The sequence below is a fragment of the Xiphophorus couchianus genome, chromosome 5 (assembly GCF_001444195.1).
Source record: "Xiphophorus couchianus chromosome 5, X_couchianus-1.0, whole genome shotgun sequence".
In the NCBI taxonomy this organism is placed as follows: domain Eukaryota; kingdom Metazoa; phylum Chordata; class Actinopteri; order Cyprinodontiformes; family Poeciliidae; genus Xiphophorus; species Xiphophorus couchianus.
Window position 1 is genome coordinate 16746682 of NC_040232.1, and position 25958 is coordinate 16772639.

A 25958-nucleotide genomic window follows, 5' to 3' on the forward strand; every position below is an offset into this window, starting at 1 on the left:
GAAGTATAATTGAGCCTTTCTGACTGAACAAATGCCGTTTATTCCACGGCCAAAACGCAGAAACCGTACTTCGAGAAGTTGTCTCACTTTGGAAAACCAAAACAACATCCAAGTTCAACTATATGAAAAACACCCTCTTTCTCATTAGCCAATCAGACGCTTCCACACAGAGTAGCAAGCCAATGAGCAGCGAAAAAGGCGGGCACTAGCGGCTGTTGCTAGGGCATATCGCCAATGACTTCACTCAGTTAAGCCAATGACATCGCACAGAGGACTTTCATTGGCGTAGACGCGCCTCAGGGAGGTTTTCTGATTGGATGGCGGTGTAATCAGTTGGTTTCCTGAGTTTAGGTGCTGCTGTTACTGTAGTTTGGAGTCGTCAGGACTCAGAAGTGAACGTAGCAGCGTTTGGGCTCCGCTGAAGAACAGCTTTTATTTTTAAACCTCATTCCATTATTTTATGAATTGTACATTTGTGTAGATATATATATATTTTTTTCTATTTTTTTAAAGAACACCAAGACCCGGAGAAGATGGAACTGAATTCTCTTTTAATTTTGCTGGAGGCTGCAGAATATTTGGAGAGACGAGACAGAGGTATTTAAAGCTGAAGTGACAGGCATTTATTTAAAGGAGTTGTTTTGTGACATGTTAAATTAGGTTCGATGCTTCTGGGTTTTAACACATACCCTGCCTTCAGTGCAGGTATGATGTCACTTGTTTCTCAATGGGACACAGACAAGGCGATGGGTACAAAGTGGACCCAGAAACATGATGTGCCACAGAAAGAATGATGTAATCTAATTTTGTAGAGATACGACTTGTTTATGTCTTGTTTAAATATATGAAAAGGGGGTTTAAAGCAGTTATATTAAAAATATGCGTTATTGTGCACTCTACCTTGATATAAAAATGTTTGTACTAATGGATTATTTCTTGAAAGCATTTAGCCATAATAGCAATTTCACGTTTTCCTGTATTGACTGGCTAACAGTAAACTAACATTTCATTATTTATTGTTTTATGTGTGTCCACAGAGGCAGAACATGGTTATGCGTCTGTTTTACCCTACAGCAGTGACTTTTCCCGAAAGAAATCGAAAGCCACACCAATTTCCAGAAAAGCTCAGAACAATAGGTAAATATGTACCAATATGTCTTGCCTTCACGTGCCATGCCATTGTCAACTCTAGCGGTGCATAAGCAGCCCTTCTGGTATCTAGGTGTGGGTTGGAATCGGTGTGTTTTGGTCTCTCCAATCAACAGTGCCACGCGTACACTGTCAACTCTGCTGCCTCTGTCTGTTTCTGTGTTGCCCTCCCCATGCTGAGAGAACCGGAGAGAGAGAAAAACACACGCACACCCGACACGCATTTAACCTTTCGTTTCTGCAGCATGTCTCACACAGCTTGTCGTGCTTTCACCTGGGTTAAAATGTTATGTTTTTCATGCGGCTAGAGTGTTTTGTGTGGTGTGTCTGGTTGCAAAATGAAAGTCCTGCAAAAGAAAAACAGAGAGAGTGACAGAGGGTCGCATTTCAGGAACTGCAGTCCTGCACTTTCTTCCCACACTCACCCAGAACACAAGAAGGTTGTTGTTGTCCTCATGTTTTTTGATTGAACCGTCAGTATTTAAATGTTTTTTTTTTTTGGTCAGTTCTCCGCTGAACGACCTCTCTTGCTTAGAAAACACATCCTCAACATGTTCTACTGAACTCAACACAAAACAATTTGCAGGTTTCAGTTTTGATTCAATTTTACTTTATGATTTCTAACTTGTTAGATAAATGACTGAAGGTTAATACCTAACCTTTCTCAGAATAGCTCTGCGTTCCCCACTTTGTGCCAACTTTGCATTGTAGTTTCATGCCTTCCTATTTATTCCCATGTGGGTTTGCATATCACTTTATTTATCTTAGTACTTTTTATAGGCTTATTCTAATTATATATTAAATTATATTTTTAATTATATCATTAAAAATATCATATTGTTAATGCTATAATTAAAAATATTGTTTTTTTTATTAAAAATAATATTTTTAATTACACATGACAAATTACAATTGTCATGTGTAATTTTGACCCCTAGAGACCCCAAGATAATTCTGAGTGACTTCCTGCTAGTAAATATTACCCTGTTGGAGTCATACAGCCACATTTCCTTATAGCGGAGCATGAGTAGATTATAGAAGATTATTTTAAACCGATGTTTGTCAGTGTGTACAAATCTCCCAGTAGTAATTCATAGTCGGTACAAAATGTCCTGCTGAGATCAGCACTATTGCATAAAAAAGTTGTGTATCAAGTGACCTAACCTACAGAGATACGAAAGGGCAAAATCATGAACACTCACCCAAAATAACCCTGTTTTATTTGGAATATTTCCTGATGGTAGCAGAATTTAGAAAACTACTTTAAATCATTGGCCATCAGAGTGGGTACTCATTATTTCCAAGGAGGAAACGAGTTGGATCGTGATTGGCAAAAAAGATCCCGTGGAAATTAATTCCGCTTATTAGAAAAGATTTAAATCTGCAAAGTTTTTGAAATGGTGATGGTGTAATGTGACAATCAACCCCTGAGGTCTGAGTCAGTTTACCGTTGCCAATTCTTTCCCAATAATTTATACCATTTCATTCCCACATACTCCCATTTATACCTATCAACAACCATTACAAACCCAAATATTTACCAGTTAGATGAATGTATTTCTCTTGGTAGTATTACTGATTGTCATTCTGATCACCGCGTGGATTACTCGACTCTTATGAAATGTAAGAGATTCCGTCCTCTGATCAAACTTACGTTTCGCAACTCTGAGTGACGTCCAGATGACTTCAAGTAAACTAGTGTTTTTAAATGATTGGTGTGGGTACAAAACATCCCTGATATGGGTTCGAATTTACACAAGACTGCAAAAGTACAACAGGGTATCGGTGCAAATTAATCTGAATCCACCTTAAATTATAGGTCATGTACAGTTGCAGGTGCCTGCAACCATAACATCTTTAAAATCTTTGTTTAGCTTGACACTGGAAACATACTTATGACTAATTATAAGCAGGTAATATTTTACCAGCAGGATATAACACTCTGAACATTTCACTAAACTTTAAACCATCACCACATTTGTATTAGATAGCTATTTACAGAGAAGCTTACAACCATTTACACAGGAAATGAAGGACGGAGGCAGTGTGCTACTGATGGTCATCCAGTGTGAAACTCATACTGATAGCAGAACATGTTAAACTTTTTTGGTCAAAGTAAAGAAAAAGTTAGGCAGTGTAGTTATTTTTTAATAGTTTTTTTTTACCAGTTTTTTTATTTCCTAACTTTGTTGTAACTGGGTTGGAAATTCTTTACTTGTGTCATTAGTGATGTGCAATCTCCCATCTCCATTTTCAGATATAAATTATTTGTTTCTCACTAAACAATCATCCAGTGAAAATGTAAGAATGACTTAAAGGTTTGTAAAATAGTGCTTGCATCAACGTTTGACATTTTTGACATACAAGTTGTCGAAAAGCCTCCTGGCCCCACTAGGTTTGGTTCTCGGGTTAATCAAATCTGGATTAATAATTTAAAAAAAAAGTTTATTACTGCTGGATAAATGCTGCAAAAATCTTAAATTACTATTTTTACATGCTGACAAACGAATTTTTACATGTGACAAACCACAGCTTACTTGAAATGAAACTTGAGTCATTGATCGGGTAATAAATCCTGTAAGCTCGTGTTGCTAAAAACAGAGTTGTCACAACAGATTGGGCTTCCCTTCATTTATGTCTGCAAAATGTATTGCATCATGTGGATACACACCCTCAGTAGGAGACTAATCTGGATTTTCTTTGTAACTATATGCATTTTTCGAAACTTATTTGAACCTGGTGTGTAATAGTGTATTTATTTGGTCATTAACTATACCTTTTAGTCTGGATAAGTTGTCCCTGTCTAAGGGAATTTGTATGATTGATATTTTTGTTTGTACAATTAAAAGCTGATTAAGATTTTTTTTAAAAGTTGATATGTTAAATAGTTAGTAAGTAATTTCACAGTAGCAAACTACGCAGCGGGTGATTGGTTGAGGTTAAGAGCTAATATTTGGTTTTAAGTTTTGTAAAATTAAAATGATACTTCAAGTTCACCCAGTTCCTACCACATTCTGTTGATCTTACTAGGAAATGCATCCTTTCAATAAACGGGTGAATGATGAAAAGGGAGTGCGGATGTGTGTGCTGGGTGTGGTGACCCACACACATACCTGTGGAACGAACCCACGCCCACTGAGTTTGAGGACTAATTTTCACTCCATCTCAATGTGACTGCTCTTAATTAAAACTCTCCTCCATTGTTTTTATGCATGGGCAGGACCTTCAAGTTAGAGTGTGGACCTGAAGAAAATTTAACATTAATCAGGTCTAAAAGAATTTAAAAAGATGGTAGTTTTGGGAGAATTACGGGTGACATGTCTCTGAGTCTGTTCTCGGAGAATAAGCAAAATAATATTTCACATGTACATATAGCAAGAGGCAGTCCCCACTGAGTGTCTTTTAAATTAACGCTGTGTTTTGGCTTTTACTAGTTTCTGTTTCACTGAGACTCCTCTGTATTACACTGACATATAAATAGTCATATAAAAAAAGAGCTTTATTTTCAGCCTTGAATTCCTTCCTGTGAGTAGGGAAATGTTCAGGGGATGGCCATTGCTGTGTTACTTCCTTCTAAAAACTGACATAGGACATCATTGGTTTTGCATGCCAGACACCGTGCTTTTACATAACATGTAAAAATGTGTGGTTTAACCTGTGGGTGGGAGCATTCCCTTTCTCCTCGCGATTTCCTGCTTGGGCTTCGTGCTTTGACTGGGACATTTTCCTCCAATTTGTACATCTTTCAATAACACAACTTCCTCCGTGCTGGGAGCGAAGCTCTTTGTCTGCCTTCTTAGATCTGCAGCAGTGTGACATCCTGTGCTCTTTCTGGGATGATATTGTGCAGACTGGTCAGCCGTAACCCTTTCAACACGTCTTGTTGTTGCGGTACAGCTGTGGGAACCACTGCTTCCGTGAGCTTGGCGGGGGGTGGGGGGAAGCTCTAGGGTGGTGGAAAGTCTGAAAAGGGCTTGTTGTCAGTCTGGCCCCTTTTGTTGTTGCTGTTTTTGTTTTTGTTGCCACGGTATCCATGACGCCCTCATGAACGGAGGGCCTGTTTCGGTTGCCCTCCCGGCTGCCTGCGTGTCATATCGGGGGGGAGTCTCTCCTTGGAATAGCCCATACGCTGAGGAATTCTGCACCGTCTGAAGCCTCCAGACGTCTGAGAGGGTTTTTTATTCCGTGTCCTTCGGCGCTGATCGGCCATCATGCAGAAACTGCAGCAGTGCGTGCAGCAGTGCATGCGGTGTCACAGATCCCTCGCTCTGTGAGGAACAGCTCAGCTGAGCTCTCCCTGCATTTTATCTTTGCAGCTATTCTCCATAATTGAAAAACACATTTTAAATTTGAAGCTCTGCTTTTAGAATGGTACTTAAAAGTTTAGAACTTTACATATTTTTGTCATGAAGCTTTGTAGAAAGCTCTCCAGCTACACTAAATTGTTCCAGCTTCGTAAAGCGGTAGCAGTAAAAATTGGTGAGAATTTGCAGTCAGCAGGGGTGTGACCCTCTGCTGCAGCTGGACGTCTCTCCTTGTAAGTGTCGATCAGTTTTCCACTTCAGCTGCAAGGCAAACAGAACAGCTTTGGTTGTAGTGTGAGCTGTTTACTGCATGTCTTTAAAACATTTTACTTACTTCATTACTTACTTAGCAACAATTCCCTCATCCGATTTAAGATTTGTTGTCAAAAACCATGTCGTTTGCTTAGGCTCATGTACCTCTTATATGACCCACCTTCTGTTGATATTCTGCTCAGGGCCAGATGTGCTGCCTTTTTCCTGCCCAGTTTGTTCTCATCGTTTGATGTAGCAAATCAGAGCCACAGCACCACATTTTGGCTGCTACATTATAATTTAGAGCCTTTCTGATGATGGAACGTGTTTATGACTCCAGATCAATTTGCAGCTTTGCCAATTCGTACCCATATTTCATAAATTCACGTGTTTTCCATTTGTTGTCTCTATAGAAAATATGTCATATCCATTTTTCTAACCATCACATATCAGTTTATTTTTCTGGATAACATGATAACGATAAACAGCCATAAAATGCATAAATCTAAATCCTAATCTCACAGTATATTTACCCACTCAATTTTATTTTACACCTTAATTGTATTGACAATGGTTGTGATGTCAGCTTAAGTTAGTGTACTCTTATGATATCAGATAGCTAATCACAACCCCCCCACCCCCAAAAACTAGGAGATATTATTTAATGGACTCAACCATTTTTCTTCCAGTCGACTATGGGAAAATTATAGAATGTTTTAAAATTATTGGCTGTAAAATCTTGTACAAAATCTTCCCAAGGCAAATAGAAGTTGGCTCATGGTTTGTCAGGAAATTTCCCATGGCAAGCAGCTCCTTTCTTTGCTGGAAAACATAGATTTTCAAATGAATAATAATTCATTACACTATAGCTGCCTTTTGAAAAATTTTGTGTGAAGATTTCTATTTGCTCTAGATTATTACAGATCATTTTGCCCCTTCCATTTCATACCTAGTTCTACATAGGGGGACATGTATGCTATGGACAAGAAAATATTCTAATATTTTGTTTCATTTACATTTGCAGTGGTTTGAGCCTAAGAAAAACTGTATTTTAGTTCTTCATTTTTAATAAGTACAGCTGTGCTACTGAAACAGTGCGAAATAATTAATTCCAGTCTTGTTTTGATGCGCTTATGAAACATCAAACAAGTATTTTTAATGTTATTGTGTTATTGTTTTCATCATAATTTGACAAATTCTTATTAGATTATATATTTTTAACAATACACTATAACAATTGTCAACTTAATTCCATTTTGTACAGATTTAAGTAATCATTGCATATTAGTTAATTGGTAGTTTCATATTTTGATGAAATATGGGCTTAGATAATCGTATAAAATCCAAATCTCATATAATTTAATACAGACATATGGTTATATTCAAAACTATTTCTATTGATTTTGGTTTTGTTTCCAGTTTGGACCAGGAGATGGTAGCTTATGGGACTAATATAGCCACATTTAATTTAATTCGGTTGAAAATTTTAATTTAATTCAGTTGAAAAATGAGCAGATTAGTGAAAATGACTTTAAATCAATGGTTTTCAAAGAGAATATGAAACATGTTCAAGGTGGGACATTTGGCAGTACACATTGTCTAGTTGCATAAGGCTATTTTTCATTCCTGAAAACTGTTGGTACAAAATGACCAAAATAGCAAAAGCATGATATGGTAAAGGTTTAAAAAAAATTATGGAGACAAATATTTTTCTGAAGTGCTCAGATTTCTCTTGTATTTAAATTGAATTGTGACTTTAAAAAAAAAAAATAGAAATGACACCCTATTTCTATTGATTGCGGTTCTAATATTCATTACAAAAGACAAAACCAGAGTAACTGTGAGTGATTTAATGAGTGCATGTAATAGTCACTTGAGCCACATATTTCCATAGGTGTAGAAATCACTATGAAAAGCCGTTTGTCAAAGGGAGTATAAAAGTATGAAACATTTTCAAGGGAAGTAGAAATTGACACGTACAAAGCAAAAAACATCAAGACAACATTGTATTGTATCTTTCAAAGCACAAAATGAAACCAGAAAGTTTTGTTTTTCTTTTTTTGTTTCTTAAATAAAGACAGACATATTTTCAAAGCGCTCTGTGTAGTGTTCCCCTAATAGCGGATTTGGTATTATTAACATTAGCCACTGTGAAAGAGGCCTTAAGATGCTTAGAGGCAAGCATGAGTTCCTTTGTGAGGATCCTGAGCGTAACAGCTTATTACACACCTTTCTCCAGGGGTTATCTTTGTTGGCTGACCCCTCCCCGGCAGGTTAACAATGGTCTTGAATTTCCACCATCTGTACAGAATGTTCCTCACCGAGGATTTGTGTAATACAAACTCCTCATTAACCTTTAACCTTTCCGCCCTGATGATCATCAACAGCGCTGGAAAGCTCAGGCTTAGATCGACATGTGCTCTTGGAATAATATCTGGTTGACTCTTTACTACCTGCCTCACCTGAATAAAATATACATTTTTCTCATCATCTTATTAAATATTAATACTAAATGAAAATCTGATGATGCTGTAGGGTCATGCAGAAAGGCTGCCGATGGTTACAAAGAACCTGTTGCCATGCCTGAGCATGTTTCTGCTCCTTATTTGTCAAATCTCTTACAATATACTACAGATGTGTTCACTTTAGAGCCTTTTTTGTTGCATCACGTCACGATGCAATGTAACCTCTGATCTTTTTGCATGTGTTTATTTGACTCTTTACCCCCACATTTAGATCAAAAAACATTTAGTCTTTTATTATTACACAGAATCTCATGCTATGTGATGATCTTGGGGTGTTATGATCCTGGTCCTGACACTCGTCTTTTCCTCTTTCAGATCATCACACAATGAGCTTGAAAAACACAGGTAAGTTGATATCTGACACTCTGCAACACTATGCATTTTCTTTAAGTCTGTTTGATTGGCGATTGTGTTTCCGAGCTGCAGGTAGAAATCAGATTTATTCCTCTTAGTGAAAATCAACCTGCAATGCCAATCAGATGTAGAGACTTCCTCCAAGAGTCCATTGTGTCTGAAATTAGATAATGAGATGATTTCAAAGTGAAGCTCGACGTGCATTAGATCTTTCTCCATTTCACAGCTGAAATCCGCAGGCAGACGGGGGGAATCCTGTCAGAAATGAGATAATCCTGTGTAAAATAATGCTGTGAATGGAGGCGGGGAGAATCTGGACCCTTTTTTTGTCATTTCTCCAGACTCAGAAGTCCACAGATGGCACGCACACTCTCTGATCTGGCATTTTCCCAGCATGCAACACTCTCAAGCACAAAATTGTTTTTCTTCAGCTTATTTTTGGGAACGACTCTCACGATTCATGGTGTGGGCACGAGAGACACAGATGACTGTTTTTGCTCTGTTTAGACTTCCATCTTGCTAGGAAGCAAACTCCTTCGTGTTAGAAAAACAAAATAGTGTTTTCCCAGCATTATAGACTTCCTTGCAAAAATGTTCACACATAAAAAATTTTATTTTTCATTTTACAACTACAAACTTGAAAGTATTTTGGTGGGATTTAATTTGATAGACTAACAAGGAGAACTGTATAATTATTAAGCTCAAAGGAAAGGATAAATGGTTGTCAATATTTTTAAGCAATAAAAACTGGTTTTGTGGCATCCATTTTTATTCAACTTCCCTGAATAAATACTTAGATCTTCACACGAGCTTTGCACATTATTTTTCTACAAAATAGCTCAAACTCAGTCAGATTGGATGGAGAGAATCTTTGAACATAAATGTTGTCCAAGGCTTGCCAGTGATTATTCATAGAATATAGTTCTTGACTTCGACTGGCCCATTATTGCACCTGCTCCATAGCAGCTCTGACTATATACTGTATGTCTGGAGTTGTTTTTTCTGCTGCAAGGGGAATCTCTGCCCCAGTCTCAAGTCTTTTGAAGCCCCCAGCAGTTTTTTTTCTGATATCACTCTGTATTTAGTTCCATCCACCTTCCAATCAACTCTGACCAACTCTGACCCCACTGGAGAAAAAACAAAATTCCCACATCACGATGCAGCCACCACCAAGTTTGACCATGACAAGTGTGTGTTTAGGATGATGTGTTGTGTTATTTTTCAGACACAAATTGATCTGTGCATGTAGGTCAAAAAGTTAAATGTTGGTCTCCCCAGGCCTCCTTCCACATTTTTGCTGTGTCACAAGTCTCTTGGCAAACTTCAAATTTGACTATTTGTGCTTTTAATTCCAACAATGGCTTTCTTCTTCCACTCGTCTATAAAGGCCCCATTTGTGAACTCATAGTTGCCTTATCAGCAGACGTTCAGCAGGTATGAATACTTTTGCAAGGCATGATAAGAAGATGTAAATTCTTTGGGCCCTTTGATTTCCTGTAAATGCAGCTGGCCTTCTCTTGTGGCTTTCAAGAAACAGCTGATGTGACTGACAGCGTGTGAGCAGTGGCTGAAATAGGCGTGTTTAAGTGCTGACACACACTGTCAGGGCTTGGGGTTTGCCAGTCACATGTCTGGCAGTGAGTAATCGTGTATGTGTGTTGCATGAAGTGAAACAAGTAAGGACATATTCCTCCGTGACCTGCGAGACATAGACGTAGGACCTGGATGATTACGCTGCAGGGGTTGAGACACAGAAGTTTCCTCATGTCCAATGATGGGTGTGGTTGGTTATTACCAACGAAGTGATGACCAGCCAAATTGACAAATGCACATGCCAGCAAAGACTTCTACAATCAGCTTACACACTTCCCTTATCATAAGCTTGTTTTTCCCTCTACAAAAGGTAGATAGCCGTAACTATATTTAGTAAACACCTGAGTTCTCTTGCAGTTTATCAACATCATGACCTTTATTGGGTACAATATTCTCCAGTTCTATAACACTGACGAATTACCCCGTCAATATGTCATCATGTTTTTGGTTTTTGCTAGACTTGTGACTGTTTGCATGGAAATTTCCAGTCTCTGTTTGTAATAATAGAGCCCCATACACTCATCGATGTAATTTTCATTAATTGCAAAGCTATGAGGCGAATCTATGTCTGAACATGTGCCCTCAAATTACAAGGTCCGTTGCACACGTCAGGACCTTGTGACGGTGCAGGTCCTGCACGACATACTTTACCTGTCACATCTGGGTATACGTGGAAATAATGGTAACTATTGATGTAATTTGTTTCTTTCCCGGCAAATCTTTACGGCACACAAGCTAGATCCTTGTGAAAGCAGTCAGTTGAATATTTACCAGGTTTTCATTCTATATTTTTACCTTAAAATCAAAAGACTAAATTAACACTTTTGGTTACATTATATTTTATTAATACTGCTTACTATTTATATTATTTAATATATAAAAATGATTTATCAGTGGTAGGAATAATTATTTTTAATTATTTAATTATTTTTTAATTTTAATTAATGATTAATTATTTTAATCGTGTTATAGATTTTGTTGTTGTTGTTTTTTTTTTGTTTAAAATATTCATATGATTCATGATGGCTTGAAAGTGCACAACTGTGCAACTCTCATGCCAGCCCATGACAACATTCACATGTATTGTATTAAAATCCACAACAATAATATATTAGGTAGGGTAACTATTTAAAACCCTTCAAACTAAATGTAAAGCAGGAATAATTGGTAGCATTTGCACACATGAGCTGGCAGACTCCTCCTCTTGTTTTTTATCTGCAGTGAACAAAAACGTCATGCCTCTAGTGATACTGCTCTATCAGTGGGGGACTAGTGGTGGATATGTGACAAGCAGTGTATATATATAATCTCACACTTTGCTGTGCCTAAAAATGTCTGCAAATACAGTGAATAATTTAAGTCTGCTATAATTTGTTCTCTCAGTTAGAGTGTCCTTGCTAGCAACATCAGTCTATTTTTGAGAGGGTTATTATTTGGTCCACTGGTTTAGTAAAGGAACCTACCATTTAACCTCTGTTTATATGTTGTTGTGGCTCTGAACGTGAATTGAACCCTTACCTAGTATGCACAAATCAACTTATTTATACTGCTAAACTCCCAATAGCAGAAATATTAGCTACAGTAGCTAAAGTTGGACATTTCTATTTCAGTTCAGCTGGTCTGCATTTACAAGTTATGACTTAATATTTAAAATATCACACCTAACGCTAGCATAAATATTCAACAATTTTTGTGTTATAACAAGTATGGCAAATGTCTATGGATAATTAACCCTCTAGAATATGGCTAAAACTGATAAACACTAAAGCATATTTTTTCTTTTTAGTTTAGGGTTTCAGTGTCAATACATGATATGGGTTTGTTCTAGTAGTCAGACTGTTGTGTTAAAATAAGAGCAATTTTCTAGTCAGTGGTTGCCTAGGTCCTTTCCTTTTTTATTCTCACTTCCAACAACTTAAATGAAGATATTGAAAAATTCTTGGCCTGCTGATTAATTTTGAAACCAAAACTCTTCTGATTGTCTTGTTCAACCAGTTTGAAACATCTTTTTAGATATGCAGACATGTTAAATCCCCAGCAATCCCAGTGTCATAGTCATCACCTTTCTCTTCCATCGTGCCATCAGACGCCTCTGTAGGGAGGGGCTGTTGTTTGAGCCCTGACTCAGTGTTGTTTTGTGGTCAAAGGTTGGGATGTTTTGGTTCACCCTAAAAAGAACATAGAGCCATCCTTTAACGTTCACAAGGCGGTCTAATTGGCAAATAAATGTCCAGCTTAGATGCCGCAAAGCATATTTTATAGGTGTGGTCTAGTTAGACATGCTACTGGAATTTATTATACCTGATTGGAAGGAAAAAAATGTATTACAGTTTTGTTTCCATGAAAGTATTTATGCAAAATATACAATGCATGCCAAATTTAACACTGTCCTTCAGAGAAATTCTCCTGGTAGATTTAAATGTATTATGTTTTCAACCAAGAAGTTGGTTTTTGAAATGAGACACAAAGCTCTAAGAATCAAACAATGTAAAAGGCGTTTCACTGTAGAAAAGCTTAGTTTATCTGGTTTTAATGCCTCCTTGCCATCACCCTAATCTTTAGCTTCCTGCACAGGTTCAAGTCAGACCACTCCAAAATGTTAACATTATTTCCAGTTAAAAGATAAATGTTGGTAAAATTAAGAGTCTTTAGATCTACATCTTACAGAGGTATGAACAACTTAACTTAAGTGAATTATTCAGATTTATTTAATACAGAAGAATTTATTAAAGTGTATTAAATCTTAATAAGTCCTAATTGCGCAGTTAACATAATTGTGAGTGACGGCTAACATAACAGTGGCAATTTATCATTTATATCATAAATGAAAGAATTTCTTCCCAAAAATAGACAGGCTTATAGCCATACTACCAATAGATGTGAAAAGAAGTCATGTTGCAGATTTGTTGCAATAGTTTACAAACTAAATAAATGTGCTCAGTTCTACGTTTCGCTCCGGCATCGGTTTCTCTCACTGCTATGCTTTGATCTTCTGCTTTTGGGTGCCTGTCGCTGCTGCCTTGGCAGGCATTCAGGAGGCACCCTGCATATATTTGTGTCTCGTTATCAGACGGAGTCGTCTGCTGGGCGGGGGCTGGGGTCCCACTGGGTCATCTGTCCCCGACGTAGCCTGCTTATCTGCAGCAGCCCGACTTTAGCCACGGCAGCTCCATTTAGATGGCCTCTGTTGTGGTTCTGCTTATTCTTATGCTTTCTGCCCCTACCAGAGCTGCAGAACTTCAGCTTGAGTTTATAGAGAAACCAATTGGTCCTGTGTGGTTGGTATCCTCTGGCATTGCTTCCTTCCCCTTTCTTTCTTCAACTGCTCTCGATGATGTCTGTGACGGGCTTATCATGCCACATGTTTCCCTTTCAAGCAACGCTGAGAAGTTACTCAACCTTCCCTTTTTCACATGCCACCTGTTCACAGGAACTCTAAACTCAGTAAAATATTGCTGAGCATTTGAGCTTCCACTTCTCTTAAACAAGGGAGGGATTTTCTCTCCTATTTTTACCACCACTGCTCCCTTTTTTTTATCAGGTGCTCTGGATTTTGACATAATTGAGGTCACCAGATTTATTTTTCCCTAAATAGTGTTTTCTTACTTCTCCGTGCTACAGTGCAGACAATGTGCCGGAGCGCCGATTGAATCCTGTTTTAAATTCACACACGCTTCAGGAGCAAGCAGGCCATTTGTCAGCCTAATCTTCTCGCTAATTAAATTTACTCCTCCACTGTCCCCCCTAGCTGAGATGAATGACTTTTTCCCCTCGAAAAACTCCTCTGTGTGCCTATAGGGCAGTCAGCTCCCCGCTGAGCCATTTGAATTATACCCATGTTTGAACGAAAAGGCATCCCATGCAATCCCCTCTTGTTTCTTCGCCCCTTTGCTTTCTCCCTCTTTACCCCAGAGACCACATCTGGTTTTTCTGTTATCTTGACTTCCCTTCCCCTCTCCACCTCCTTGGTCTGGCTCTCCGTTTCTGCTTGCTGAAAGTGTTTGAGTCAGCAGAACTCGAGGCAGGGCAAAGTTGTAGGACGACCTGCCTTTCACAGACCACTTTGATCAGTCTCTATTCTGACCTCTTTTGTTTTATTTTAGACCATAAGGTGCAAAACCACTTTAAAAACGGTCTTCTGCTTTGTTGATTAGCAGTTTCAACAGCGAGGAAAGTTTCTTTCCTCCCTCCAGGTTTGTTCAAATGTGATGTGTGCACACTCACGTGATTGCATGTGTAATTTACTTCCCCCTCTGTCACAGTGTCAGTTAAATTTGTCCTGTGCGTGGCGGTCTAGAGTCCTAGATCTTACACAAGCAGCCAATATAATGAATGATGATCATGGACACAGTCACATTCATTACAGTCACAGTGCTCAAAGCTTGAGAAGCAATAACAAGACTGAATGCTGCTGTTATACTGCACTGCATCAAGGCTGTCGCACATAAAAACAGAAATATGACCAGATCAATTGCATAAAGACAAATTCTGTTTAGAACAAAAGACGTGTGTTTATCTGTATCAGTATGTAAAACATACTCTGTATGCAATTTCTAATCTCAAAATTAAAAACAAATCATTCATTTTAGACTGGAGGATCTCACCGTACGTACAATTCTTAATTATGCATAACTTTTGATAATGTTTATTGATGTCTCCAGAAGACATCAATAAACTGTTACACAGTGCTCAGATAGAAAGTATTTTATTTTTTATGGGTATGAAATGAAAGTAAATTAGGACAAATTGGTAACATGTAGAAACAAAACAGGTGAATTTGAGCCACATAATTGATCCAGAGTGCTACAAATCTTTAGATGTTTTTGAAATTTATCACACATTTTTTGTTTATGCAGACACTCGCATAGAAACACCTAGAATAGGAGAATACGAGTGCTTCAGACCTACATTTAGTGAAGAATGTTCCTCCTTTGCTTTTCATCTGGTGCTGCAAGGTGTCCTCTAGCAAAACCTGTAATCATTAGCTCACAACATCTGATGCTTACAAGAGAAACCATGCTGGACGCAGTCTTAATATCTGTACAGTGAGGTGCACTGGTGCTTGGGTCTATGTTGGAGTCTAAACATACTCCAAGGAGGAAGCTTACAAATTTTAATGAAGCAGCTTTTAAGTTGGTTTCCCTAATTAAGCGCTATGTTTAGATTTTTCTTAAACAAAGCAAGATTTTGTTTGGTTGGTTTAAAAAGGGTAAGAGGGGAAAGGTTTGCTGCTCCAACCTTTCATACTTTGATCCAAACCGCATGCACCTGAAAAGGAAACTGTTCGTCGAGACGTTCTCGAGTACGGCAGAAGGAGTGGAATGAGAAACACACACACACACACACGCGCACACCCCGGCTGGCTGCTACAGTATGTGTGTGTGTCAACCAGGCAGCCTGAAATTCAGGTCAGCGGAGCATGCAACGCATATGCTGGAATGTGGAGTTAAGTAACAGAGGCTGAATTTATGGGGGAGACTCGGCGGATGGCTTGGGGAGCTCAAAACTCCACAGTGTTTTGCAGCTGCATTCACTGCAGCTCGTTTCAATTCTTCTGGCAGAAAAGCAGTCTCACGTGACTACACACTACACACTACACTACCTACATGGAGGGTTATTTCACTATTATTTTACAAATAGTTCCTGCTAAGTTTTAGTGAGTCAATGTGAGACTTTTTAAAAACACCTTTAAATGAGCCTCATGATTTAAACTTAAAAGCTACATAAAACAATATCCTTAGCTAGTTAAATTGATAACCTAACTAATTAATATCTAAAATGTAGCATTAGGGAATGTAACAAGAATATTTGTATTGAAATATGTTAAGCAAACCTAAAGTAGAGCAGGATCAGGTGAAGGCCTGTGCTTTGTAATTTTGTCAGAGCGTAAAATAGCATCCAATCTCCTCAGCCAGAACTACAACAAATATGTTCATTTTCCAATAACATAAATAAATTAATAAAAGAGATTACTTACAAATCCATAGGAAGATAAATAAATGAAAAAAAACCTAATTGTAATACAGCCTAAATCTGGACTTGTTTATGTCTTCTAAAGGCCTGAAAGTGAGATTTTTAATGTAAATGCTGTGATGACTTTTTAAGTTCGTGCAGTAATCTTGTTTCAAAGTTTCAGTTCTGCATAAACCATAATGAGCTAAAGCATTCAAAAAACTTTATAGACAAAAATTTTACTTGTTAAGCACTAAATTGGCCCGACTCTGGTTAACTATCTAACTTTCCCAGACAACAAGGAGTCAGAAATCTAATGTCATGCCACTGCTATCTTGTTTGTTAAATATTGACTGAGATCACTATAAAAGCTCGCTATAATAAGGGTTTGATGTGTTTATTGCACATCAAACCGGGAACTTGTCTCTGCTGGTCCATGCAAACTGTGCAGATGTGCTTTTCGGCACACGCAGCAGAAGACGGGTAACGTTCAGGTCTGTCGTTTGGCGTCGCCCTGAAAGGGCTCCGAGACGCACAAGGGGTAAACCGCGCCTCCACGTTCGCTCTCTCACGCGCTCACCTCTTTAAAATCCAGTTCACATGTGTTTTTCTGTTAACACCACTATAAGCTGGCTGCTCTGTGGAAGGGATTTTGCAATGATCCGTACACACACAAGGGGATCGTTTCAGTACACTACAACAATCAAATGAATCCAATTACTCGGCATTCCCGAGCACGCCCTGTGGAAATTCCTGTTTGTTGCGTGGTAGTTTTACTACGATGTGTCAGCCACACACAAATACTACTATTTCCTGAACTTTAATCGCACTTAAAGCACGCTGAAGCCTTTCTGAAGAGTTTTGCTATAAAAACGGAGACCATGTTCAGGTTTCTGTTCACTGAATATGTGTGAGAGTCGGGTCATGTGAGGGTGAGTGAGAGCCATGTTCCGGCAGACACGATCTGGGTTGAGGGGGAACCTGGAGCTGTCTGCCTCACCTTGGTAGCTGTCACTGCTCTCAATGGGCGTGGCGTCTTCGATGACAGAAAACAAACACGGCTCGTCCCAGACGACTGACATTTCATATCGTGGTGATAAAAGCCTCTCGTGTCTCGAGGTGTGTGCGCCTTCCGTATCGCTGACGTGGGCAGCGTGGTGAACCAACCCTCCGGTTTCATATGAACTGCCGCAGTAACTTCTGTTAGGTCTCGCCTCCCCGAGACGGCGCTCCGGCTTTGTGTTGAATGTAAACATGTCTTTGGCGGGCCCGGAGGGTGACAGGCAGACTAATGAAGGGCTGCTGAAGGATTGCGTGTCGTTTTCTCGGCAGGACCCCTGGGCAGGGTCCCTCGCCGACCCTCCAACCTTCTCTCCCATCTGCCTCATTCTCCTCAGGAACCTGCCAGCCAGATGTAGAGGCGCTCTGCTGGCAGCTTTACATTCCAGGGTGTCTCACTATGGCGCTCCAAACTCACGCAACGTCTCTCGCTGGGGAGACACGCTGTAAAGGGAACAGGCACAAAATGTTTACAGAGGGTTGTTTCTCTTTACTTTTAATTTTGCTCTTTTGGTTGCATTAAAGTGAGTAAAACTGCTGTTTTAGAAAGCAGAAAATTCTCTCCTAAAATTATAACATAACTCCCAGGTTCAGCTAAGTAATGTCATTAGGAGCTCAGAGAGGGAACATTTAATTTTCTACCTGTGAGACAAAGATAAACAGTGTTTCGTTGTGACCTTTAAAAATAGGACTTGAATGCTTATTTTAAAATTGACATGTCAGATGCAAGCATACACTGCTTACAGGTGCTACGTTTTCAAAACTACTTAAATGTCACAGAGAACCTAATTAGAATCTTAATAATCTATAAGCAGTTAGAAAAAGTTACATCATGTTGTGCTTTTTGTTTAAATGCTGATCATTTTACGGGAAGTTTCACTGTGAGAATCTCATACCGACCCTTCCTTCCCACTACACTGCATTTGAAGTTTTGTTGTTGGGTCCTTTTGAGACCCAGTCAAGGCATCATCTCGTATGCTGATGTCTTGCAGGCTTTGGCAAAAACAACCCCTGAGCTGGACGTTCTAATGTATCATCCTCTTTAACTTTAGTGGAGATCATAGCGTGCCAGTTCTAGCAGTTGCAAGAAAAACCGCAGCGGAGATTCTGACGACATCTGACCTCCGTTCTGCAGACTTGGCTCTGTGCCAGATGTGCCACTCTGTCGTGCATGCATGGGAAAAGGAATGCATGGCTTTAAGTTCATTAAACAGCTCAGTGAGTGACGGGTGAAGACTTGTTGTTTGCACTAGGTTGCCTTCTAAGGCCCTATAGCTCTTTGTGGGGGGACACAAAGGCATCCTGGGACACTCTATATCCAGGAGGGGGTGTGTTGGGGTGTGTGTGTGTGTGTGTGTGTGTGTGTGTGTGTGTGAGCAGCAGCTACTTCTTTTCTAACTAGCTCTATAAGTGCATCTATATAAATTGGCAAGTTGATGCAAGTTCTCTTTAGCAACAAAACAAGTTGTTTGTGCGAGCAGTCTTAGATAAAAAAAAACCCCAAAAAAACAAGATCTGAACTCAGCAAAACTGAAGTGTGCATCAGCAGTTTAAATAACTTTTTTCACTTTAAGCAGTGTGTCATTTTTGAGTTCCTTTTTTCCTCCCTAAAGTCTTGGCTTTGTTTTGGCACCCAGTCCCCTGATGGAGAGGGGGAGTGAAGGCCAGAGGTTAAACACAAATCCTCCCGTGGTACTCAGCTCGTGAAAACAGTCAGGTGGTGATTTCTCTGCAAGCGCCCTAACTTCTCACTGTTACCATGCTGCTGTTACACTTCTTTTCTGTTAACCCTTTGGGGCCCCGACAGTCTGTGCTCCACTTGGGTCCCTTAGACATAAACAAATACTCATTTAAACATTGTCGTAGAAACATGCAGCGGCATGTTTCTTCCAAATATCTTTTTATTAGTGTGATTATTCACTTCTGTTCTCACCATGCATGACATCATATAAAAATTAATATATTTTTTAACAGTTATGTGCTAAATGTGGTGATTAAATTCCACATGTAGTAGTTTTTTTTTCTTATTTGCCTGTATTTGCCAATTGATCAAGCCAGAAAATTCTACTCAGTTTGTTGTATTTATTTTTGTGCTGTAAAAGTTGCTCAAGCCCATACATGCAATTAGTAAGTCCACGATACGTGAAAAAAATATCACTGTGTAGGACAAAATAAATTGTTAAATTTTAACTTCACAATTTCCATGAAATCGTGTTCAGAATAATCGTTATTTTCCAAGTTTGTGCACATAATCAAGGGATTTGACTTCAATTTCACTTTGTGAATTACACCTTATATAAACTAGGGTATAAAATTATGAAATAAGTATACGGTATTTTCTAAACAAAGGAGTTGTACTTGTGAAAATAGGACTATTTGGTTGTTTAATGATTGTATTGACTCCCAGCAGATAAGTAAACATGGAAATCAAATTCGAGTCAACAGCTCAAATAATGCCAGAAAGATGCAGGTTGCTCGATTTAGTTTAACGGACGTTTGAACAACTTGAAGAAAATGTAATTCCCTTTGCATCGGCACAGCTTTAGGTATGCTCAAACACAATAAACACAACATTTCCCAGGAGGGTCAGATTGAAAACGGGGTGAGTTTTGTGTATTGTCTCTGTCACACAATAAAACTCTTTGAGTTTTAACTTCTCTGAACCCTAACTAACTGCCGCAAACTGCCTCATGCTGTGTTTTTATCAAAGAGCATCCTGATCTGAACCCAAATTGGAAAATTTGTTGTGACTCAAAATGACATAGGTCAGACGGTGAAAACTCTCAGGGACACGGCGATCAGATGCTTCTCCTGGCACGGCTGTTTCTGACGATCTGATAAACATTGCGTGACTTCGGCTCAGGAATAACAAACAACGAGTGAGTGAGGGTCCCGGTCCCCACCGCAAACCAGTGCTGCGCTCTTGAGGAAAAACACGGCGCGTCTCGTGACAGGGGAGCGCATGTTGCTGCGAAGGGAGCTGACAGAGACACAATGCTGGGTTGAACGAGATCCTGTCCTGTTGATATGCATCAGGAACACAACGCTCTCCTTAAACAAAGATGTTCCCAACACTGACTGGAGTGCATTTGTCATCGTGCAACGCTGGAAACATTGGGGAAAACTATAGCTGTTTTCTATCATTCCCAACCTCAAAGATTACAGCAATCTTCTCAGCTCATTAGGGTAAATTAATTATAACAGATACCTAATTTGCTGTATTATAATAATTGGGGGAATTTATCTCGAACCAGAGATTAAAGAATTCCCTTTTTTTTTTTTTTTTTTGCTTATCGCATGCAGACGTATAAAATGTCTTCTTCAATGTAGCACATGCCAGTCCCTAGTTACTTAACATCTTCCTTAAATTTAGCTTTTAATAAGCCTGTAAGATAATAAATCAGAGAATACAAGTGGGTTAGGATGCAAACTATAAGCAGATTATGTAGAGGGTTTAAAAGAGAGGATTACACATGTTATAACAGTGATACAGACCTTTGCAGAAATACTTTTACTTCCCTAACATTTCCACTAGGGGTGCAGATTTTGATTTTGGCCACCAATTATTTTTTATTAACTATATAACTGTCAGGAATTATAAGGTCACACTACACCTTCAGTGTCCCAGTCTTTCAGACTCATGGAAGCACTCACTGCTCGCTGTAACTGCAGTACGATTGCTGCTTTTACGTGTTGTTGCCAAAGTCTTCAAATAACAGAGAAAGTTACTGTATTTTCAGCAATAGTTGCTTTTTTCCCCAGGGGTTTGAAAAATCACTAAAAATATTGACAAATGTTCTAATTTAGCAAGAGTGGTGTGATTATTGTTAACTGTGTACGTGCAGACGTGACCTGGTGGGCGGGTCTGTCGGTCATCTGGGAGGAGGAAGCTGGTCATGCTGAGAACATTTAGATTTAGTCAGCCTTACACCTCAACTTCTGTATGTCTGTGCTTGTTCCCAACACTTGATTGTAGGGATAGTAGAAAAACATGAACATGATCGGCTTCTATGTTTTGTGATATTTAGCGTTAGGTTGTCTCTAGTGAACGTCATATCAAATGTGCATATCAGACAAAATCAGGAAAGATCAGATTTGAATATTTATGTGAAACAGTTTTGGAATGAACATCCTGTTGCAAAAAAAAAAAAAATCTGATCACAGAATATTGCAGTTAAAAAGGGAGAGAAAAGCATAATTGCTTTAACAAGGTGATTGTTTCCCAAAAAGGAATTACCTGAATAATTATCATGTCTCATCATGGTGTTCAGTGAAAAACAGAAATATGTGTCTGATCTATGATACCTTAGCTCTTAAGAGTACTGTTCTGTTACAAAATAGCATAAAAGCACATAAATGAGTTAGGGTGGCCTAACCAAAGCCCAGTTCTCAGTCCTGTGCTACAAATTGCTGCCTATCAAATTGAGTGGAGCGTTAGTTATTTTTGGGGATAAATTCCAGTCTGTAGATGTGTAAAGCTGGTAGAGACGAACCCCCAACGGTGGATTGTGGGGAGAAGCCCCACAAGGAAAAAACTTACATGCTAACTCAATACAGAAAGTGTCCAGGCCAGGACCTTCCAGCTGCAGCACACCACACTTTTCAGATTTTTATTTGTGAAAACTTTTGAGAATGTATGATTTTCCTTCCACTTCACAATTCTGCACTACATTTCTCGGTCACAATTAAATCCACTAAAGTTTGTTGTGATGTGACGAAATCTGAAAATATTTGCGAGGTTTTGAGGCTTTTTTAAGTATGGAAAGCAAATCATTGGAGCAGGAATGAAAAGCAAAGTTTTCTACACGGGGAGTTGGCTCGCCAGGCGCACTATTTGGGGGGAAACGCCTTGTTTTTGTTATTTTATCACAAGAGAAGCTGAGACTGAGGTGGGGGTCCATGACGGTTGGCTCAAATTACCCTTTGGAGGATGCTTGGTGCAGCTGAGCACACTGCGCTGAAAGAGCCCTTCTTTTCAACCCCAGAAAAAGTCGTCCACCAACTCAGACCCCGCTCCTGTTCCCAAAAAAAAACAAAAAAAAACACCCTTCTGCTGCAGACCCCCTGCTCCTTCCTGCCTGCTTCCCCTGGCTGCAGACCAAGCGCTTCATGTGGCTGGACTGGAGCGGGATGGCCCCCCGCCCCTAACCTCAGAGGACACTTGTTTTCCAGTGGGATTAAGGGCGTGTTGGTATTGGCAGGGTGGAGCAGGGAGTTGAAGGGGTTCGGTCCGAGTTTTTTTTGTTTTTTTCTTTTTCCCAAGAGCGAGGGTTTGTGGGGATTAAAAGAGCTGGAGCACTTTCACATACCCTCTTTCGTGGAACACCTCCATACACCTGCAGAGAGAAAGGATTCGTTCATATTTCCGACACATTAAAACTCTAACCAGATCCCTCAGAAATAAACACGTCCCTCTCATTCAGGAAGTTTATTATGTTGCGGGTCCTGTGGAAAATGCAGGTGACGCCCTTCCTGAAAGGAAGAGAAGACGTTCTGCAGCGGCAACGCGGCTGTAATTGCTGAAGCTTCGTGCTTCAACTCGCCCCAGCGAGCTTTGTTGCTCTGATTAGGTTTATTGTGATGGTCAGAGCAGATCTCACATTGTTAGGAGTTTGTTTACCGTTCAGTTTGAGTTAGCCAAAGGAGTTGGAGAGAAAGAAGGGGACGGAGAGCCCAGAACAAAGAAACTGTTCACGGACCTGCTTGACTAACGGAGAGTTGAAAGGCTTTCATGAACAAATCTGAATGAACCCAGAACAGAGAAAGGGGGCACGCCAGCTCAGTCGACGTTGTGAATCATATACAGTGTCAAGAGAAAAAGAGCTCCTCTTGCACACACAGATTAACTCTGATTTGTCCTCGCTATCACCTAAATAAACATCCCGATGGTGCAGCCAGAGAGCCGTTTACCCAGGGGTATGGGGTTGTTGGCCTGCAGGACTTTGGGCTGGATGCTGAGTTTTCTAGGGTCACAATCTGCATCTTGGATCAGCATTAAACTCACTAGAACAGATGTTCATCATATCATTGACGCCATTTTGGTCAACAGTTTTTTTTCCCACATTTTTCCTGCGACTTTGCTAGCTGTTATTCGAGCAGATTTGACATTTCGGTGTGTTTTGAAGACGGGTGAGACCACCGTGAGGAAAACCGAAAGACTCGGTAATAAGTTGAATGAAACAGAAAATAAAAGCCCTCATACTGAGACTGTGTGGGTGTTGACGAGAGTCTTGCGTCCTGATCCACCTGTTCCTCGTTGATACTATCAGCCACAAGAAACAATAAATTCATTTTATCTGTCAGTTTTGTCATACTCGCATTGTTATTTAAATGTTAACCGATCGTTTTTCTGAGAGTAGGTGGGTGGGGTGAGTGCTGCTCATAGTTTTGACTGTAGGTGGTTTTGTGGTTTTGCTGGTTTGTCTGTTTATGAGACATTTAAGGATCGCTAGCATACATTAGTCGCATTCCTCCATCACTGCTAGGCCACCTCTTCTATCTGTAGGCGGCCTAGCAGGGACTCTGCCCTCAGTGGTTATGTTTAACTAACAGACTGGAAGATTTACCCTTATTTAGATTAAGGGAGCAGGAATTATTTGCTGTCTGTTTTAGGAAAACAAAGTAAATACAAATGTTTTCTTTCTTTCTAAAAAAAGATACCTCGATAGTTTACATGAAAAAAGCTAAAGAAAACCATGCAAGTAGTTGTACGATATTCTTATGATGTGGGAACCTTGACTAAAAATATCAGTATGACTAAAGGTTGTTTGTAACCTTGATTTTCTCTATCATTATTGGCAAAAATATCAAATAAACATGTGGCACATTTAACTCCTTTGATGTGTTCAGGAATAGGAAAACGCACAGTTGCAATATTATTGTTCAGTATCAGATTTCAATGCTAATCACCACTGAACCCACATCTTTCTCTGTCTTCACTGCTTCCATGTCATCACAGTGTCCACACCTTTCTGTTAGCATTAGCATCTACGTTTTCCATCAGGAGTGAGCATCAAGTGCAGCCATAGTCCCATCGGACTGACTGGATCAGTTTTGCTGTGCGGAGCTTCATCAGTCACGTATAACGGCCCATCACATATTGTGTCCAAGCAGTGTTTTGTGTTTGCGATATAGCGCACATTAATATTGCAGTGACAATTGCTATTCAATATATTTATCGAGTCATTTATTTCAGGATGAGTTAATTCTGGAAACCATCTCGAGCTAAAATGCAAGACACTGAAAATAAAAAGAAATAGTTATTATGTAAATAGAGAATATTTTCCAACTGGACACAAATCCAAATCTGCTTATTGCTGTTCTTAAGAAAAACTCCAATCCACCTGAGGCATTGAAAAGATCTCGCCTTCCAACTCAAAGCGTTCTCCATCGCTGCTCGCGTTTTCCAGCACAAGATCAGGCCGTGACGGTCAGAGCACACATGGAGCAACGTTTGCTTCTGCAGTTTTAAGGACGATCCTCTCCACCTGCGTGTGTCTGCGTGGGTTTGTGTTTGCTCGTTTGTGTGTGGGTGCGCTCATGGTTCTTGACAGGTGCTGACTCATTTTGTTCTTGTGTGCTTGCAGACGTGCCAAGCTACGGCTCTATTTGGAGCAGTTGAAGAAGCTGGTGCCTTTGGGTCCAGACAGCACGAGACACACCACCCTGAGCCTGCTGAAAAGGGCCAAAATGCACATTAAGGTACTTAAAGAGCACACCACCACAAAGAAAAGAAAAAAAAATATATATATAAAATGTCTGTGGTTGTAGGCTGGTTGCTACTCTTCCGAACCACAGCTTATGCAGTTTATTTTTATCTCACAAAACTACCAAATGTGCTTTTTTGGACAGGTATATTGATAAAATCAGCCCTTGTGGGTTTTACCAGTTAAATGTTGCGCCTTGCCCTGGCTTTTTATATGATTGACCATCAAAGAAGCAGAACTTAATTGTGTGGTAGGAAAATAAAATGCTTTGTGCTTTAAAGAAATACATTTAAAAATAAAAAACATTGATGGGTATTCAGCTCCATTTATATTCTGATAACCCCAAATGAAATCCAGCTAAACAACAAACTGTTCTTGTGTTTATTAACTCTGCTCAGGATGCAGTTAGTTTCTGAATGAATACTTTTTTTTTTAGATACTTGTTTCTTAGAATCATGTAAAAACCATGTGTCTATTTAATTTCAGCTCACAATTAATGCCCTGTTTTGTGCTGATCCATTATGTAAAATCCCAAGTTTGGGGTTTAACAGTATACGCTACATACTTTTGCAAGACACTGTTGGCTATCACAAAATGGCGCGTGCATTTTGTACAAGCACATTTGATTTAAACAAATATGCCCTTCAAAAATCAAGAAAATCCTTGTTCTGCTTGTCTGTTTGCTTGTTTGCTTTTTTTTTGCCATTGTTTTTGCAATCTTCCAATCAGAATCAGAAAAAAACTGAATTCAACAGTGAAAGGAAGATAAACAAGTTCAACAAATGAGTCAACAAAGTGGACTTTACAGAGAATTGGGTGGCTGATCTGTAGATAAGAAGATGATATAATTTTTGGAAGCGGCTCCTCTATGGTTCTTGGCGAGATTAGCTCACCGATACGAGGATCCGCTAGATGCACGAGCAGAAATACAGAAATGCTTAAGAAGTGTTGCTGGTGCATGGACTGTGAGGCTGCAGAAGGCGACCTGTGGGTACAGTTTAGGTCATGCTGCACTGATCATGCTGTTTACAGGCAGCAACACTGTGGTTGGGTGGAAAATTCAA

The 25958-nt window shown here is 39.4% G+C and overlaps 1 protein-coding gene across 1 annotated transcript in view; it reads left to right on the plus strand.

Moving 5' to 3' along the window:
- Positions 1-352: 352 nt before the first annotated feature.
- The window catches only part of mxd4 (MAX dimerization protein 4), a 31341-nt gene continuing 5735 nt past the window's right edge, over positions 353-25958 (plus strand). The window contains exons 1-4 of the mRNA XM_028017095.1: positions 353-597; positions 1038-1137; positions 8546-8575; positions 24775-24889. Of these exons, the coding sequence (XP_027872896.1) occupies positions 534-597; positions 1038-1137; positions 8546-8575; positions 24775-24889 (309 nt within the window). The 5' untranslated portion in view covers positions 353-533. The remainder of the gene's footprint in view (positions 598-1037; positions 1138-8545; positions 8576-24774; positions 24890-25958) is intronic.